The following is a 19,555-nucleotide window of genomic DNA, read 5'->3' as shown; positions in this document are numbered from 1 at the left end:
AAATATTAATACCTCTGCCTTAAAAAACAGATAAATAACACTAAATAATACCACTGCTTAATAAGCTGTACAGAGTTTTTCATTAAACTGTACATATTAATAAAGCTACTGCTCTTATTAGAAGTTTATAACTGCATACTTCCATGCGGAAGGAAGCCCCTCGGCATCTCTTGCGTTGATGCAATTCCCTTTAAGCTTGCTTTTATAGATTTCTAATTTCTCGGCCGTTCTTGCCAAGGTCGGGGAGTGGATTTGTTTCAGTATATCTGCTTCATTCCATCTTACTACTGAGCCTTCCGCTTGTGCCATTTGTGACAATACTGTGGCATTAGAACCTTTTCTAACATCATATCTGTGCTCTTTTATCCTAACTCCTAGATTTCTGGTGGTAACCCCGACATAATCTTTACTTATTCCTAACATCTGATTCTCGTATGGAATTCTATAAACGCCGGACCTATCCTCTTTCTTAATTAACCCTTTATCATTTCTAAGAATACTGTACAGATTCGGAGCTCTTTTTAAGATAATCTTTGTATCCTTTATGTGTGCGATTTCTTTCATAATGCTTCCTAAGCGCTTGTTGTACGTAAATTTCGTGTATGAAGATGGACCACGCCCGCGACCAGGTGCTGCATCGGTACCGACTTCTAATTTATTGATAATCCCCTTTAAAACATTCCTCTTGTAGCCCAATGCTTCTGCTACCTGCGTGATTCTTTCTATTTCCGCATCCCTGTCTATAACATTTTCGCAGTATAAAAAAGCCCTCCTAATTAACGCTCTAAACGCTGCTAGTTTATACTTATAGGGATCGTTAGAGCCAGCTGGAATATAAAGCGGGCTATGAGTTGGTTTAATAAATACCCCGGTAGATATACGTCCCTCTCTAAAAATAACCTTAATGTCCAAAAAATGTATCATAACAGAGCTTTTTTGCTCTAGTTTTAAGCTTAGGCCATCTTCATTATCATTGATCTTGTCAATAAATCTAGCAATTAATCGATTGCTTTTCCAAATTATGAATATATCATCGACATACCTTTTGTAGTATACGATGCTGTTCTTGAAACTACGCAAAACTTTAACCTCAAGCCTACTGACAACAAGCTCACACAATAGCCCAGAAATTGGGCTTCCCATAGGGACCCCTCGGCATTGTTTATACGTTTGTCCTTCAAACGCAAAGAAAGACTCGCAGCAAACAAGATTAACCATCTCTACCAACGCATTCCTATGATGTGCTAAAGCAGGGTTTACTCTGGTCAGAAAATCCAAAAGTGCTTCTACGCAAGATTCAATCCTGATAGAAGGGAACAAATTTTCGTAATCCAGTACAGTCCCAACTTCGTCATCAACTAAGTAAACCTCTTGTAGTTCTTTGACCACCGTTACCGGATCCTTAGCCACCAATTCATTGCTTTCCATCTTGGAGGAGATATACTCATGCAACCTTTTTTCAAGGAGAAACGTAGGCGCTTTTCGTTTTTCCACAATAGGTCTGATATTTTTGCCCTTCTTATGAGTTCTTCAAATCCACTCCCCGACCTTGGCAAGAACGGCCGAGAAATTAGAAATCTATAAAAGCAAGCTTAAAGGGAATTGCATCAACGCAAGAGATGCCGAGGGGCTTCCTTCCGCATGGAAGTATGCAGTTATAAACTTCTAATAAGAGCAGTAGCTTTATTAATATGTACAGTTTAATGAAAAACTCTGTACAGCTTATTAAGCAGTGGTATTATTTAGTGTTATTTATCTGTTTTTTAAGGCAGAGGTATTAATATTTTGTATACACTTTTTGTTTGTTATATATTAATATTTTATTTTTAATTTTAGCAGCATTTTTATTAATTTGTTGATATTTAGAAATGATATTGTGCTGTTAGTTACGTTTTGGTTAGCCGTTATATATTTTTGTATTTTGAACTTGTTGTTCTATTTTTGTAATGTTCGAATTTCGCCTGATGATGATCCATTGATTGGATTGAAAACGTTTGTGTTAAGAATAAATATCTCTCAGCGAATGATCAGGTGCTTGTTTTGTTTTTCGTATTATTTTCTGCTGAGCACACTGTATGTTGTTTATATTAATTAAAATAATTATCTCTATAATTATATTAGAAAATATATATTAGAGAGAGAGAGAGAGAGAGAGAGAGAGAGAGAGAGAGAGAGAAAGTGGAAACTAATAAAGACAGTTTTTATTCTTACAACTACTTTTATGTAAAAATTATTCGTGTAGATACGTATTAAAAAATAATGCTTTTCATTGTTACAAAGTAGATCGAAGTGCTTTTGGGTTAGAAAGTTTATTCGCAATTCTAATATTTTATTTCTGTTGTAGTGTTTTTACTACTATTGCTTTACTTTTCGTCACTGCACTTTTTGTCGTTCGCCGCACTGTAATTCACTAATATTTCTGTTTTCAGATTCATAAATTTTTGTCATGTGACTTTCTTCTATAACATGTCAAATTTACCGTAAACAGAACTTGGAAACCTCTGTTGTAATTGGACGGTGTTATTTCGAAAGCCTTCTTCTTATTAGCAAATAGTAGAATACCATAGATTTAATAGAACGGTGTTTGTTAATTACGTCAAATATACCAGTTTAATTTTATACTTTTATGTGTACGAAATTAATTCTCCGTTACCGATACCTGCAAATAGTGATGTCAGATCCGCGAAGAGACAATAGATCAACTTGCAGGAAAAACGCGGAGTTTAGTTGCTAGTGTAGGCGATACCGTAGATAATTGTGACGCTCAGTCAGAGAAGGCTAATTCGCGGAGAAATTCGGCTCTCGACACAAAAATCGCGCAACTTTCGAAGCAATTATCGACATTAGGAAAAAAAATTAGACCAACAGCCAGCGCCAAAGCAAACAGACGCCTTCCGACGAGAAGAACCTTAGAGAACAAATCGAACCAAAGAAGATGAAAGGGCGAACAATAGGATGCGAAATCCGCGCTATCCCCCGAGCCCGCAGCGTCGTCCAGCGCAACAATTTTTCCCGCGATCACCGCCCGTCTTCCCGCAAAGACAACCCCCGCGCGCGATACCTTTTTTATAATTAATATCACGAGGCCCTAATTCCCCGTGGAGAGGGAACGGAGAACGATACTTACAAAATTTTACGCCGAAACTGAATCCGTGGGAGTATGTCTCATTACCGCCGGAATGGTACGGAGGAAACGTTCTTCCGCCGTATCAGGGAAGGTGGGGAGCGAAGCGTGACGCTCCCGAATGGGTAGTCCCCACACGAAACGAATACCCTTTTATCAGGCGCGATTTGGGCAATTCGAACCCGGAAGTAGCGGGCATTTTGCGCCCTTTCCCTTTTATCCGCCGCGTTATGGTCAGAATGTTACAGGAAGTGGCTTCGATACCGAACGAACGCCATCTAACGCGACCCCTTCTAGATTTTTAGCATTACTCGCCCCAGAACGTAGCTCATTAGAAAATAAGCAACCGCGAGAATTAGATAGAGTAATTTCCGTACAATTTCGAGAACCAAATCGCGATGTTGAACAACTACCAGAAGGCCCTGTTCGAACCCCATTAGCGGGAATAAATGAATCGAAAGGTAGAAACTTGCCTACCTGTACGATGATTTGCGAGATCGAGGATAGAGAGATACGGTTGACAACAGACACAGGTGCAGCTGTTACCCTAATATCTCGAACTCTTTTCCCCAACATAGAACAATTACCGCGAGCGAAAACGAGAACGTTAGAATTAATTAGCTTTACCGGTCACGTTATAGAAACGATCGGGAAGTTTAGATTAAAATTTAGAATCGGACGATTTGTCTTTCATCATGATTGTTAAGGCCCGAGTTATTTGGTAAGACCCGAAATCACCGAGCCGAACGACGGAATTTTTGGTAGAGACATCATCGAATTGTATGACGTTACGATTTCGGTTAGAAATGCAACACTTAGCTTCCCCTCGGGCGATATTGTGTCCTTTTGGGGTTTAGCAGAGATAAAGGAAACACCCAACCATCCTAGTTTAAGAGAATCTATCGGAAATAGTCAGAAGCACACTGACACAAACACGCGTATCGGTAAGAGACGATTTAGATTTAACCTTAATTGGCGAAAACGAGAATAAAATTAGAAAAATCGCGAAACTCAAAAACATAAACAAACGCGTGCGAAAGAATAAGCGAAAAATAAAACGGGAGAAGTTAAAACAATTGTTCATAGCTTAGAGCAGGGAAAAGACGACTTTCTTAGAGAAGCGACCCCGGCTGTGGAGTCGGAGTCGTGGAGTTTTGGTATCTTAGTCGGAGTCGTCAAAAATCCTCTCCCCGACTCCGACTCCTTTTTACTTTCCCAACTTGTTATGTATATAAAAAACGAAAAAGTATTTGAATCGTATTACATTTGACTCTCCGAGTATTTTTTTTTTTTTTTTTTTTTTTTACAAATCTATACGTTTGGAGATCTCTCGAATCCAAAAAAATGCCAAATAAAGAGAAAAATTCGCGCGTCCAAGCGCGTATGTTGGCGTCTAATTTGTTCAATTTCCTTATTCTGTTCTGAACTATCAAACAATATCTCAGTGTGAGTAAAATATAAGTTTAACTCGGGTATTGGAATTGGGAGATGAATTAATAATATTTTTCCAGGATAAACAAACGCCATTCTCATTGTTTTTACAGAATAATGAGTGCATGTTGTTGTTGGCTTACTTAGCTGATGTATTTTCGCATTTAAACAACTTGAATGTGAATTTACAAGGACGTGATAAAAACATTTTATTAATGACAGACAAAGTTCAAGCGTTCATTAAGAAGCTTGATATCTGGATTATTTCCTTCAAAGCAAAAATTTGGACATGTTTTCACTCACTTCGGATTATATTGAGAAAAATTTGAATGATTAAGACACATCTTCATGTAATCCAAACTGTGGTGAATAATAATTTACCACAGTTTGGATTGCATGAAGACGCATTTGCGTGAGCTAAAAACTCAGTTGACGGAGTATTTCCCGGAAGATAAAAATGATTTCTCGAAGAGATAGGTACTGAATCCGTTTAGTGAAAATGTTGTTGCCGCTGCTAAGTTACCAGTTGAGATTCACGACCAGCTCATCGAAATGTCTGCCGACAAAACGCTATAACTGCAATTTACATCTGAAGATTTAAATACGTTTTGGCTTGTTCGTCGACACAAATATGGAAATTTAGTCACAGAAGCATTGAAAATATTAATCCCTTTTGCCATGTCTTATCTCTGTGAAAAGGGTTTTTCGTCTATGGTTGCGCTAAAAACTAAATACAGGAATCGTCTTTTATTACTCGAAAACAATTTGCTTATGTGTGTTTCTAACGTACCGGTAGATTCACGTATGGAGAAAATTTTAAATGAAAAACAAATGCAACCATCACATTAATTTCTTTCTTTACATGTGTACTTATTGTAAGTAAAATGTTTATAAGTTTATAATAAATGATTTTTTCTCATAAGATGATTTCATTATTGTTTCGCGACTCTCAGGTTGAAAACGCTGCTATAGAGGGTACTGTGCAAAACTTTAGCAGGTGGAAGAAGTGGGTAGAGTATTAATCACCGATAGCGGAATCCTTTATCCACAATTTCCTTTATTCCACAAGTTCTCTTAAGAAAACAAGCTGATGTAATAAGACGCCGCTGAATTGTCACAAACAGGAAAAGACATTTTGTGGAATGATTTGAAGAAATCTGGTACAGACCTGGAGTTCCAGGTACTGCATAGAATTCAGGAAGAGAAGCCTTGCAAATGAAAACGAAGGGGCCGCTTATTCCAGGTAAGGACAGCAAAAAGTTTTCGTTATTACTGTACTATACTTCCAATATCCAACATTAAGTAAACGCTTTATACAGAGTACATTCAGAGTTATACCATTTAGGGGGCACTACGCAAGTAGTTCATTGCCAACTTTTAAATGCCGCAATAAATAAAAGCAATGTTATAAACTATAAACATAGGTGCCCAAACTTTTCGATTGACGACCCAAATTGTGCTTAAGTCAAGTAGGTACGGTATAAATATTTTGTATATTCCATATATACAGACAATAGGCCTAGGTATTCTTGTCAGATTATACTGTATATCACAAGCAATCTACACAACTCAGAAACCATACACTGCAAACTGTATACTTTGTCCAAAATCAGTTATTAAAGTTAATTAGTTTCTCTGTCTTACTTCATTATAAATCATTATCATTAACAGCATTACAATGATAATAAAACAAGGCGCAAAAATATCTCTCTATTCAAATTTTATACATTATTAATTTTAGTTCTAATTGTTAAACAAACGAACTGGTAATTATTTTCCCGCTTCACAACTTATATTTATAACACAAGTTCCATCCTTTTATTAACAATATTTTATTTTTAAAAAGATTAGAAATAGATTATTGTTTTAAACAGTATTTGTGAAACTTCTAAATTATATTATCAATTTATTTTATTCCTATCTACCTATGCAAAACTTAGAGAAACACACTTATCTTTAAGTTAACAGCATATTGTTAATGTATTAATTTTATCATTGTCGAATGTTAATTCCGTCATTATCACTGATGACAATATTCTTCGTATTTGCCACAGTCAAATACTAAAAAACTAACATAAATTTCACTTTTTAATTAAAATAACTTCTACTGTGTAAAACATTTAATACACTTCTTCATAAATATTTATATTCTTCTATTTTTTTGAGCAATACTGTGTTCTAAAACAGCTGCCTAATTCTTAATAATTTAATTAACACTTAATAAATCATTTTACGAAATTTTGAAAATAGCAAATCATGTTACATCATTTATTTTGATCTAAACTTCGTCTATTAAGTCGCACTTTTGATTTCTTTTGCATTTTAAATTCAGAATTACTGTACAGTATGTATTTGATATTTTTCAAATACATACTGTACAGTAATTCTGAATCTTTTTCTTATTTTACGAATGTATTTCGAATTCATTCTTTTACGAATGAATTCAGAATAGGCTAACATGCTTGCAATGGCCCTGATTGAATCCATATATACTTATGAATTCAATCAGGGCCATTACAAGCAGGTGTGCATGGTGTCCTTCGCTTGAGATGCCATCGTCAAAGTACCAAAAGACATTTTTAAGTCTGATTTAAATCATGAAATGGCAAAAACGGAACAAAACTTTACGTTGAAAAAGTAAAATTGCAAGCTTGAACGGTCTGTGTTAACGTTCGCATTATATATTTACAGGGATTTTGATTCTAAAATTATTTTTAATGAGTATATCGATAAAATAGTTAAACCGAATACTATAACGCTACAGGACATTTCTATACAGTCAAACCTGTTTTTGTGCGGGGGATAGGGACCGCATAAAAGAAAATGCATAAAAAAAAATCGCGCGAAACTTCACGAGTGGCTATAAAAAATAGTTTTCGCAACACAATTAAAAAAATATTTTTTAATGCGGTGAATAGGGACCGCATAAAAAAAGTCTCACGTAGAAAATAACTCGAAACCGTACGAAATAACTAGGAATTGCTTTTTTAACTCATTGGGCCTTTTTCTGCAACACCTAATGGGGAAAAAAATCCTCTCAGAATTTTAATTTTTATATTAATTAATTATTTCCACTTAAATACAAATCTAACATTAAAAAGTTAAAAATAATCGTTAAATAATGATTTTATTTGATAAATATAGCTACAGGAAATGTTATTTCATTTAACAAGACGTGAAATTTCACACCTGCAGTCTAAAGCTGGAGGGGAGCTAACTTACCGCATCTGTTCAAATATAACATAATATTTATGGTTTTTATGCTATTAAAATAAGAGGGGACCGAAATAAACGTATGAGAAAAAAATATTTCTGAATAAAAAATGAAAAAACCTGCTGATGTCATAGAAAACAACCAATAGAGTTTTTAAAAATTTTACAGGAGTCAATTATGTTCCAATTTGATTGAAATTTTCATATACCGCACAAAAAAAATCGCACAAAACAAATCGCACAAATAAAAATCGCACAGAAAAAGACCGCACAAAAACAGGTTTGACTGTATTTTATTATGACAAAAAAAGACTGATGTTTTAAGTAGCGCCATCTCTCGGAAAGAAATGACAAAAACCAAAATTAAATTTTAGACATTAATCTTCGAAGTTTATGTAAAAAAGAAAGGAAAAAAAATAAGTAGGATACGTGCCTGCCTGCAAATATGCTAATTTTTTTCAAAATATGTTAATCATATGCCCGTATACTTTTTCTAAGAAATAATTAATAAATAATCGCATTATTGAAATAATATAAGAAATGCGCAAATGATATGGAAACTAAAATTTTATTAATGCTTAGATTTCAAGATTACATTTACTTAACTTACATGCTGCAATGCATAACTTTGTTAATTGCTGGTATAGAGTGCTTAGTATCTGGAGAAAGAACGTTCAATGTCACAAGAGGTAAGAAACCTAAAACAAGAGCTTTCTTCATTTTTATAATTTTATTCCTATTTTTTCATACTGAAATTAATGCCTGAGGCATATTTAAGACCGGACATGAGTCTCACCGAGCAGACAAATCAAACAGTGGCAAAATTCCGATTCGATCCGAGAAACTTTTAGAAAACGAAAACTCGAATGAAAAAAATTCAAGTTTTCTCACCCAACCTAAGTCTAGAAACAGAACCTGACCGGTAGATGGAATTTTATCTAAACTTTACTTGAGAATGAAGGAAATCTTTCCTGAGCAAATAACGAACCAACAGAGCATGAAAATCTCGAATGATGAAGGCGTCAGAAAATGTTATTTGATTAAGTGTTGCAACGAATAGCATATTCGGCCTCAGGCCGAATATTCGGTATTCGGCTTGGAGCGTAGCCGAATAGCCGAATATTTGGCTAAACTATTCGGCTTGATTAACGCACGTACGAAAATTGGCGCGCAAACCGCATTATGGCAAGGACCCTGCTCTCTATTAGCCCGCTGTACTACGATTCGCCAATCGCGTTAATTCTTGACAGTTGTAGCGGACAGACAAGAGCGTGATGGCAGTATGTGATAAGTGATGATATCAAATGTGGATAACAATTAAATGACCTACACGTGTAAATAACGGAAAAAGAACAGAGAAAGACCGCGAAGTGAAAATGTGAAAATAAATATGAAATTGAGTCGATAACAAGTCGAGGCAGCTTATTGGCACGAAATTCACTGCCTTCAATACCAAATAATTGTTCTCATAGACTTCGGAAAGCTAAATGCTTGTAATGAAAGTCACTTAGCGTGCACGGGCGAAAGCCTGGGGCCGTTCGAGGCTACCAAGCTGTCTCGAATCTGTGAAATCATAACTGTGACTTATACCGACGTCCTATCTGTCTCTTTTCTCCGTTATCAGCAGGCTATGAGTCACGTAATTGTAAAATGGGAAACCTACGACGGAAAAGTGCGAATCGAAAGTATCGTGCGCGTACATTATGATGTATGCATAGGCACACGTGGACTAGAGCGATAGAGGAAAGCGAAAGGGAAGATCAAAGACGAGCGCTTAAAAAGAAGGATAGGCAGGATGTGTGACGATTCTCGAACAAATAGGTGTGTAGTACGTGTGCTGATCTTCGTAATTATAAATTGTGAATGTGACTAATATTATTTTGTTTTTTATTTTGTGCAGGTTATAAGTTATAAATGAACATAAACAACACTAACCCGATAACATTAAATCTAAATATCAAAATAATTAATTCACTGTGTTTTTGCTATTTCTTACTTCTGTTTTTAGGTATTCGGCCGAATAGTGATTAAATATTCGGTGTTCGGCCGAATAGCGAAAAATATGCCGAATAGGCCGAATACCGAATATTAACCAAATATTTGTTGCATCACTACATTAATTTAGCGTTCAATGTTAGGCGGGCTGCTAACATTTTGTGCATCCATTTACAAAAATATTTGCCCTAATGTAATTTTTTTCTGCTTTTGTAATAAGGAAAATTACAGAACTTTAGTGGAATTAGTTGTAAAGTGTTGCAAAAACAACCTCAATCATCAAAATATTTTTTAACAAAAAGCCTTGTCAGCCTGTTCGGTAATTAGACACTGATTACATTATTTGTTAACTACTGTCCATCTATTGGTAACAAAATAGAGTATACTGTATAGTCATATCTAAAAGTTGTACATTTTACTTATTGGATTAAATAATATACACTACTGGCAACTATGCAAGAAAACAGAACGATATTCATTAGACACATAAATTACAGTGGGAAAAACAAGTAATTAAATTTTTTAGGAAATTCGGAGGTATAGATCTTGAGAAATCAATAACCAGAGCAGTCACCTCTGGCAGCAATAACAGCACTTATCCGCCTGGGCATGGAGTCGAACAGAGATTGGATGGCATGTACGGGTACAACAGTCCATGCAGCTTCAACACTATGCCACAGGTCATCGACCGTAGTGACTGGCAACTGGTGGCGTGCCAGTTGCTCGGCGACCATGGACCAGACGTTTTCAATTGGTGAGAGATCAGGAGAACGTGCTGGCCAGGACAATACAGGAAACGTGTGGTCGTGCATTGTCCTGCTGAAATGTAGCGTTACGGAGGCCTCGAAATGGCAGAGCCACATCACAAATGTAACGGCTGCTGTTCAAAGTGCTGGAAATGCAAACAAAAAGTGATCGAGACGTGTATCCAATGGCATCCCGTACCATCACTCCAGATGATGGGTCAGTATGACGATGTCGAATGCATGCTGGCAATGTGCGTTCTCCATGATTCCGCCAAATGGATGCGGCCATCGTGGTGCTCTAAACAGAAGCATGATTCGTCTGAAAAGACGATGTGATGCCATTCCTGCATCCAGGTCCGTCATTGATCACACCATTGGAGGTGCTCCTGCCTATGATGTGGTTAGTATGACAATACTAAGCGATAAAATGCGAACACTGAGCGATAAAATAAATGAAATAACGCGAGGACTGGCAACATTCGCTGAACTCTGGCGGGAAAGTGTTTTTTGTACTGACTCTCCTGGTGAACGCGTGCATCTACAACACGTCGCGAAAATTTCTTTGTGTACCGTTGTATGTGTTACCGGCAAAACCCGATTTTACGCCAAACTAGTTTGGCGTAAGCGTGTCAGGCCAAACTAGTTTAGAATTAATATTCAAGTATATTAATGGTTAAAATAAAATTAAAAGGCAATCAATTAGATGAACAATATTTATTCAAACCTAGAGTACTTAATTATAAAAAACGAGGTTAATGTTACCCTAGGTATCGAAAGTGGCGGCTCGTCTCCTATTTCAGCAATCAGAAGACAGGGAACAGGTGCGTTCTCATCTAACCTAACCTATTGCAATAAATTACCATAATTATTAGCAACCAAATTATTAGAATAGGTTAGGTTAGGTTAGAACGTGCGTCCCCGGTGGCGGCTCGTCTCCGATTCCAGCAATCGAAAGACAGAAAACAGTGGGGACGCGCGTTCTAACCTAACCTATCTAATAAATTACTATAATCATTAAGTAGACTATGTATGAATAAATATTGTTCATCTAATTGATTGCCTTTTAATTTTATTTTAACCATTAATATACTTGAATAATAATTCTAAACTAGTTTGACCTAGGCAAAACTAGTTTGGTGTAAAATCGGGTTTTGCCGGTAACATATATACTGTGTTTGGAGACCCCTTTCTGTCCGCAATCGAACTCAGTTCGATCGGCTTACATAGCGTTACACCGAAATTGGGTTTTTAGACCCTCGGGAGAAAAAAAAATTTTTTTTTGATTTTTCGGATGTTTTTTCAATCCCCAAATTTTTTGAAAAATTTTTACTTGCGCGAAAAAATTTTATTGCGATTTTAATTAACCCTTAATGAGGGGCAATTAACACTTAATTGTTTTTTTATGGGATTTTTTTATGGAACTTTATTCATCCTTCTAAAGTTCTAGCGCGCCGATTTTACTTCGGTAAAGTTATTTAAAGCTATTTTCTGATGTAAAAAACAACATCCAATAGTTTTTTAATTTTTTTAATTAATAGATTTTTTTATAATTACGTGTAATTAAGTCGGGGGGGTCGGAAATTTCAATTAAAATCGTAATTAAAAAAAAAATTTTGAAATATCCCTCCATCTAGTATTCACCCTACTTTTTACCCTTCTCCACCCGAGAGTTTCATGAGAATGTCCCGCGAAACACGACACCAGCTGTTCTCAAGGTCATCCAGCTGTGTAAACAATGACTCATCAGTGTCAAGTTTCGCGCTAAGGCGAGAAAAAGGAAATTGTACTTCGAAGCTTTTTCTTCAAAATTAACACATTTCTTTCGTTTTTTTTCATTTTTATTATTTTTAATATAATTAATTATGTTTAATTACAAAATTTAAAAAAAAAGTAGGAAAAAAGGGGTTAAAGGTATATATTTTGAATCAAACTTTGTGATCGTCTGACTGATCAACCGCACCACCGAGAGAAGAAGTAACGGACCTAAGACCGTTGATAGTAGGGGTTTGACATGACCTCTTCGTGGAGCTTACTGCAGTGTGTATGTGCATTAGGCCTATTAACGGAAAACAGAATCAAGCAAATACTGCAATTTTTGATAACTTTTAAAATAGTTTATTTTTAAAACGATGTTTCATACAGAAGAAATTAACGTTTATAAAATATTTTCTTCAGCAGAAGAAGCATCTTCATCAATTAGCTTTGCAGAATCTTCCGAGATTGATTTCAGCAATGATTCAATTGCTTCGTCTTCCTCTTTAAGAAAACACCTACGCACGGGAATTCGAAGTGTATCCAGTCTAACTTTATCAGAACTTTTGTCAATTTTGTTACTCTTCGAGTTCCCTAAAGTTTCATCCACACGCATTCCTACTACGCTCTTCTCGGATAAAACTTTGTAAAGTTCATTCATGTAGGACGTGCAGTCTTTAGCACATGCTCTTCTCGACTGCTTCATCTTCATCATATTCCGGTAATAGTCCGTCATATTCGACTCGTCCACAAGATTCTCTTCGAAGTAATTGGTGAAAGACGATGGTAACTCATCTGTGGGCTCGTTCTTCTCGTAATCACAAGTTGGAATACGTTCATATTTTTTCTTGTTTCTGAACAAAGACAAACGTTTAGATTGTTGTTTCAAATCCGGTATCGATAGTTTCTTTAAAGAGGATAGTAAATTGAGCATTTTCGATTTGGCTCCTTCCTCTTTCTTCTTATTATCTGAATAAACGTTTGAGTTGATAGGATGGTCCGAAGTGGGAGTATCTTTCGTATACCCTTGTTTGTCCAATTTTTCTTTCGTCTCGTAATCTTGCGATAACATTGGTTGTGTTAAGTAAATTACTTGAGCGTCATCTTTATCGTGAATGGGAAATTTGTCTTCATTCATCGAGAGAAGTTTGTACGTGTCGATAATATTTTCAGGTTGTGACCTCTTCAATTTTTCTCGATTGATGAGTGCCAATGTAACGTCGCGCACCCACGTCTCCAGACGCCGTTAGCAGGATCCAATACATTTTGTCATTACGTAGACGAGAGCGCACGTTGTTAAAATTACTCCCTCGATTGCAATGACGTAGAATAATACGCGAAGATAGGTCTTTCCCCAGTCCTGTAATTGGGACTGGTCTTGGGGCTTATTCGATTCTGAATTCTTAGTACTATTCATTACAAGAAAATCGCCATTAACACGTTTTTCATTCGTTGCTTTCTTTTTATTTCTTCCTGCGGCGTCCTGTGGCGAGTGTAATTTCCGTGGACGATTTAAAAATTTCTTGTAAATATTATCGATTTTATCATCTTTCGATTGAATATTTTTAATTAAAGGGTGTTTTCTGGGACTTTTTTCATACGAAACTTTTACTTTCTGCCGCTTCTTAATTTCGTTTAGTCTTTTTGTTTTACCGAATGTTTTACTAATAAGATGCCATTCATTATTGTTGAGAGCATAGAGCTCAGGGAAGATTTCTTTTATTCTCAAGTAAAATTTGGATAAAATTTCATTTTTCCGACCACGTTCTATTTCTGGACTTGGTTGGGGAGAAAAAACTCGACTCCTTTTATTGGAATTTTCGTTTTCCGAACGCTTCTCGGATCGAATCGACATTTTGCCATCATCTGATTTGTCCACTGGGTATGATTTGTCATATCCGGTTAGAAATATGCCTTTGGCATCAACTCCAAATTGAAAAAATGCGAATAAAATAATAAAAACGAAGAAATTCTTCATCGTAACTATTCGCAGCGAAATCGCATCAACAATTAAATTCTCAACAATTATGTAAATTGTATTATTAACATTATAATTGAGCAAATAGTTTAATTGTACAAAATATGGATTTGTTTTTCTGTATTAATGAGATTCAATTTAAATAATCGTGAAAATTGATCTAAAGACTAAACGATGCTTTGTCCTGTACAATTAAAAATTATTTTATTTTCTTTCGAAGAAAATTTGTCATTCTTTGATATAGCAAAGATAAAAAAAAATTCTACACAATATTGTTTTTTCATACTTCATAAAATGGCATAAATTTAAATGTGCAATTAAAATACAATCTTCGTGGGGCCACTCACCTGCAAAATCAATATCTCCGCCATTAATTATTTAATATTATTTAATTAACAATTTGAAATGCAGTGTTTACTTTTACATCTATATTCTGTTTGATTATTTTTCTTATTAGTCAAAATTTTACAATATTAACAGTCTGTGGCCACCCACGTGCCAAGGCCCCTTTTGAAAAAACAGTCTAAGAGAAAGATGAACTTCTTATACCGTAAATTCCACAGATATATTTTCATATACCATAAAATAAATTGGATTTTTTAATGATTACTATAAAGTTGGCATGAATTGGAAAATTGGAACGAAGCTCGGTAATTTTCAGCTATAAAAATAAAATGACAGTAATTAGTCTACATCAGCGGATCCCAACCTTTTTTCATTAGCGTACCCCCGTGGCTATTTCCAACTTCCCAACGAGCAACGCATGCGCAAATCTCGCACTGCCTGTTTGTAGAGAGTGTCGCCATTTTGAATTTTATTTTGTAGTTGTAGTTGTACAGATAAAGCGTTGAATCTCTGAAGTACACGGATACTAAATATGTTTGTGGTCCACCAACATCAATAATGTCGATTTACACATGGAGCTAATTTTGAATTGACAGAACAAAATGAAAGCTGTAAAATTAATTGATTCCATTTCTACTCTCATCAAAATGACAATAGAAGTGACGAAAGTCACCAAGAATAGCACGAAGGAATAGAAGATCGCAATGAAGAAATGACTGAAACATTGATAGAAGCCTTGATTTTGTTTCTGTTCTTCGTATTCGGATAGGTTAAGATTAAGAGACAATTTTTGTTTTCTGCCGTTTTGGATTATCAGGAAGGAACCAAATGATATACAAAAGAAGATTCCAGTCAAAATATGTGCATTATCTTTTTCTACTGTATTGATAATCGGGCTGCAGAGGATGACGTTATCTTCGGTCCCAAAATATTCGATAGCAAGCGTAAAAATATGGTTTATTATCATTGATTGCACAAAATTGGCATGAATAAATACGAATTTATTTTGCTGGATGACGAGGGTTCTTGCCTGATGACAGTTGACGGCATACGCATCTTTCGAAGACAATATCATAAAATGTAAAGACAAAGAAAATATCTGATTGAAAAGACAATATAAGCAGTTTCCTCCATCTTGTCTCGTGCAGACTGCCACAGATGTACTGTGCAGTTATGTATCGATCGAAATACCTATAGATTCACTTGCTTTTGATATAAAAATTGAAAGCAATCATTACGACCCGCATTACTCGAATATCAATTTTGCATCTATTTTACAGAAACATTCATAATACGTAGTTATATCATCACAAATTTCCTTAAATTCATTTAATTAGTTTAAGATGAAATTCATTATCGAAATATTAATTTTCAAATTTGAATATATCAGTATGATGGCATAATGTTTGCATGTTTATGTACGAATCAATCATAATTTATAATAATTTAATGAATTGACGCGAAGTCGTACCTCCCTTTCCGGCAACTCACTTGTCAGGATGGTTAAAGTTTCGAGTTACGTTTCGCGAGTAGGGACTCTTTTTGTCGGGCGAGTGGATAGGGGTGAGATGGGGTCGACGATAAGGCGAAAGCGATATTCGAGACAAAGAGGAGACCAATGTAACAATAAAAACAAGGTTTATTAAAATTAACAAAGAACACAAATACAAAATCTAACTAAATTCCCTAATTCGCGTAGGGTTCGAGAGAGAGCTTACAGTTTCAGTTCATACCTCATCATTAGCTTCCTTATAGAGTTAGCACTTGGATATCCACGAAGGGTAGATAAGTATCCGAAAATGGCACAGTTTTATAAAGTCGCGACTGAGCGCGGAGACGTTAGGACAGTAGGTCCGAACGGTGACGACTTGCGATGGCGTTCGTCCGGCAGATGATAAGAGACTCCCCTGAGGAGGGAAAGGAGTGGCTTTTATACTTTTAGGCTGGGAAAATTGGTCACGTGATGGCGATTTGGGTCATAGGTGTTCCGGGGATTCAAAATATATGACGAATTCGGACGTTAACTATAAACTGAAGTTGCAAGATGATCCGTTTAAAGCTTAAGAACAATAGATAGTTGATAGTTATACGGCCAGGGACGCATATTTTCTTGTCCGGGACCGTTTTTATACAGGATGTTTATATCCAGGACCGTTTTTAGGCAGGATGTTTATAATAGAAAAAAATTTTTCAATATAATAAAGGGAACAATTATTAAAATTTTCGTTCAGGGAAATTTCCGGATCTCACACGAATCAATCATAATTTATAATAATTTAATGAATTCATTTCTTTCTTAAGTGATTTTGCGGATAAGGAAATGTTCAGTAGTAGTCCTATACTAACATCAAAACCAACTTTATAAATGAGTGTTCAAGTTAAAGAGAGTCATTTTCGGCCGAGTAGGAAAAACCACCGAACACAGGGTTCCTTTTGGATCGCGGGTTCCTGCCCGATCAATGTGCTGGCGACGTGGAGCAGATACTGAAATTTATTCGTCGCCGAGATACTTTCATTCTCACGAATCTTTTTAAAACACATTGAACACAAATATATCATGTATACAAGAGCATCGCCAGCCAATGGGCCGGGGGGGGGCAAGATGATGTAAATTGATAGAGGATATGAATTGTATGTAGGTAAAATAAAAACGATTCATAAAGTTTTAATCATTTACTATGTACTGGAAAAGAAATATTTTAATTAAAACATTTTTTTAACTTACAAGAAGCCTAAGATTATTTTAATTAAAACTTAGCATTTAAATAATTTTTTCGAATTTCTAGGGGGCAGCTGCGCCCTCCTGCCCCCTTGGCGACACCCTCGCAAACACATCAAAATGCATTATGTGAACAGTTTGATCATACAGGTCATGGATAATACAGTTATTACATATGTGAAATCTTTAATTTTGCATTTTTTGTTCTCAGAAAACTATCAGATAAATCATTATTTTTTGTAACATATGCTTTAATAAGGACTTTGAAATATTTATCTGCTAATAATTTAATACAATTGTCACAAACACCTTTAACATTTGCATTCTGTAAAGATATCCGATGGGATGATGATGAAATAGATAATCTTCACATAAATAGTTAAATACAGAAGTTTTAAATGAGAGACATATTACTTGCACCGTATTTATTTTACATATAAAACAATCTATCAAGGTTATAAGGGTTACTGTATTTTCAAGAATCAAACCCGACATAAAAAATTTTTCGAAAAGAAAGGTCTGGGAATCTGCTTCATTTTTATTGTATAAATGTCTATACATTATTTAAACAACTAAAATATGATCTGAGTAAATTAAATGTAGACAAACCATGGGAAGCGCAGTAGGGGAAGGCCGATCAAGTCTTGGTTGGAACAAGTGGATGAGTATCTGAAAGAGCGTGAGGTGTTGAGTCGGAAAGAGAATGTGAGGACGTATGTTAGAAGAGGCATGAATGTGTCTAAAGCAAAGGAGGTGTGGAGAAAGTTGCTGAATAGATAGTTTGTAAGGCTAATTTCCTTTTGCCTGCTGCTCACCCTTTTCGGTTTATGAGCGTGAGGATATGTATGTATGACAAACTATAACTTGGTACTCTAAAACCGAAGTAATACAACTAAGGATTGCAATTGCTGGATCCCTCATCCAGCAATCCAGCTGGATCCAGCGCATTCTTCGGCCTGCTGGATCCGCAAATACTCAATTAACTTTCTAAATAATTGATCAAAAGTCTACGCTGTCGCGTTGCCGCTTTGCTGAGTACTAGACTGCTACTAATTACTTACTAATTATTTACTCACTACTTTACTAACACTAACGTAATTAAAATTACCTATAAATTCAATCTATACCTTAATCAATCCAGGCAAAATTTAATAAAATAATAACGTATTCAATCGCTTTTAACGATCTTCCTCAGTTACAAAAAAATACAACATTAACTACTAGAACATAAAATGTGTTTTCGAAAATAAATATAAAAAATAGTTGCTTAATTAGGCTACATCCATTTTTTTAAACAAGATTACATAGATGTCACTGCCAGGTCTGATAATTTTCGTATTGTATACCGACGTAATCCCACTGTTTTTCAAACTTTTAAGAAACGATAAAAAGAAAGAGGATCGGAATTCAACAATGGGTATATATTCGGTGCCTTTACACAACCAACGTTTCAATTCCAAGCTTGTTTATGTGGGTGCAACGATGCGCAGTTTAAAACAAAGGCTCGAAGAGCACAAATATACAATCAGTAAGAACCTTGACAACACTGCGCTGACATCATACGCAAGACAGAAGGATGTTAAGCGTCCAATGGGACTCAAGGCGGCTATTATAATAAAGACGACGGACGAATAGGAAAACAGTCAAACCATCGTGAGAGATTGGAAATCTGCAAGGCGCACATGACACCTGGTTGTGTAAACCATAGAGAGATGCGGACTCATTGTCTTACCATGTGGAGATCCTTTTACATTAATAAACTGTCTATTAACGGATTCAATGCAGGTTTCGTATGTGTCAATTAAAAACTAATATACAGTACTAATATACCCCGAACTTACGCGATAGGTGGGACCGAGCGATAAGCGCGTAAGTCAGGGTCTGATTTCGCACATAAATGACATACAAATTATTTTTAATTGGGACTGGAGCCGACCGGTCCGACTCCTAGTCGTATTGCCATGGCAACAGCAGTCGGTCGACCGACTGGTCGTTCCAGTCGGACAGATTTAAAAAGTTAAATATTTGTAGTCGCGTCGGAGCAGTCGGTGAGCTACAGCCAATGAGAGCTTCGAAGCTATAACCAATCAGAGTTTAGATTTATCCGAAGTTAGAAAATGGCGGAAGGTAAAGTTTCTCGGAAGCTTTAATAAACGAAGTTAGAAAATATCCATGGCTTTATGATATTCGGCGAGCCGATTATAAAGGCGACATTGAAAAAAATAATTGGTTAGAGTAAAGCGAAAGGTATC

The 19,555-nt window shown here is 35.8% G+C and overlaps 1 protein-coding gene across 1 annotated transcript in view; it reads right to left on the bottom strand.

The window, feature by feature from the left end:
• Positions 1 to 19,555, bottom strand: part of LOC136976573 (probable chitinase 10) — a 41,161-nt gene that overhangs the window by 9,335 nt on the left and 12,271 nt on the right. The window contains exons 8-9 of the mRNA XM_067271905.1: positions 12,784 to 13,320; positions 140 to 827 (exon numbers count right to left, since the gene is read on the bottom strand). Coding sequence (XP_067128006.1) covers positions 140 to 827; positions 12,784 to 13,320 — 1,225 coding nt within the window. The remainder of the gene's footprint in view (positions 1 to 139; positions 828 to 12,783; positions 13,321 to 19,555) is intronic.

Source organism: Centruroides vittatus, unplaced genomic scaffold (genome assembly GCF_030686945.1).
Source record: "Centruroides vittatus isolate TY-2023 unplaced genomic scaffold, ASM3068694v2 contig_401, whole genome shotgun sequence".
In the NCBI taxonomy this organism is placed as follows: Eukaryota; Metazoa; Arthropoda; class Arachnida; order Scorpiones; family Buthidae; genus Centruroides; species Centruroides vittatus.
The sequence above is the reverse complement of the archived record's forward strand: the minus strand, read 5'-3'. Positions and strand labels throughout refer to the sequence as shown.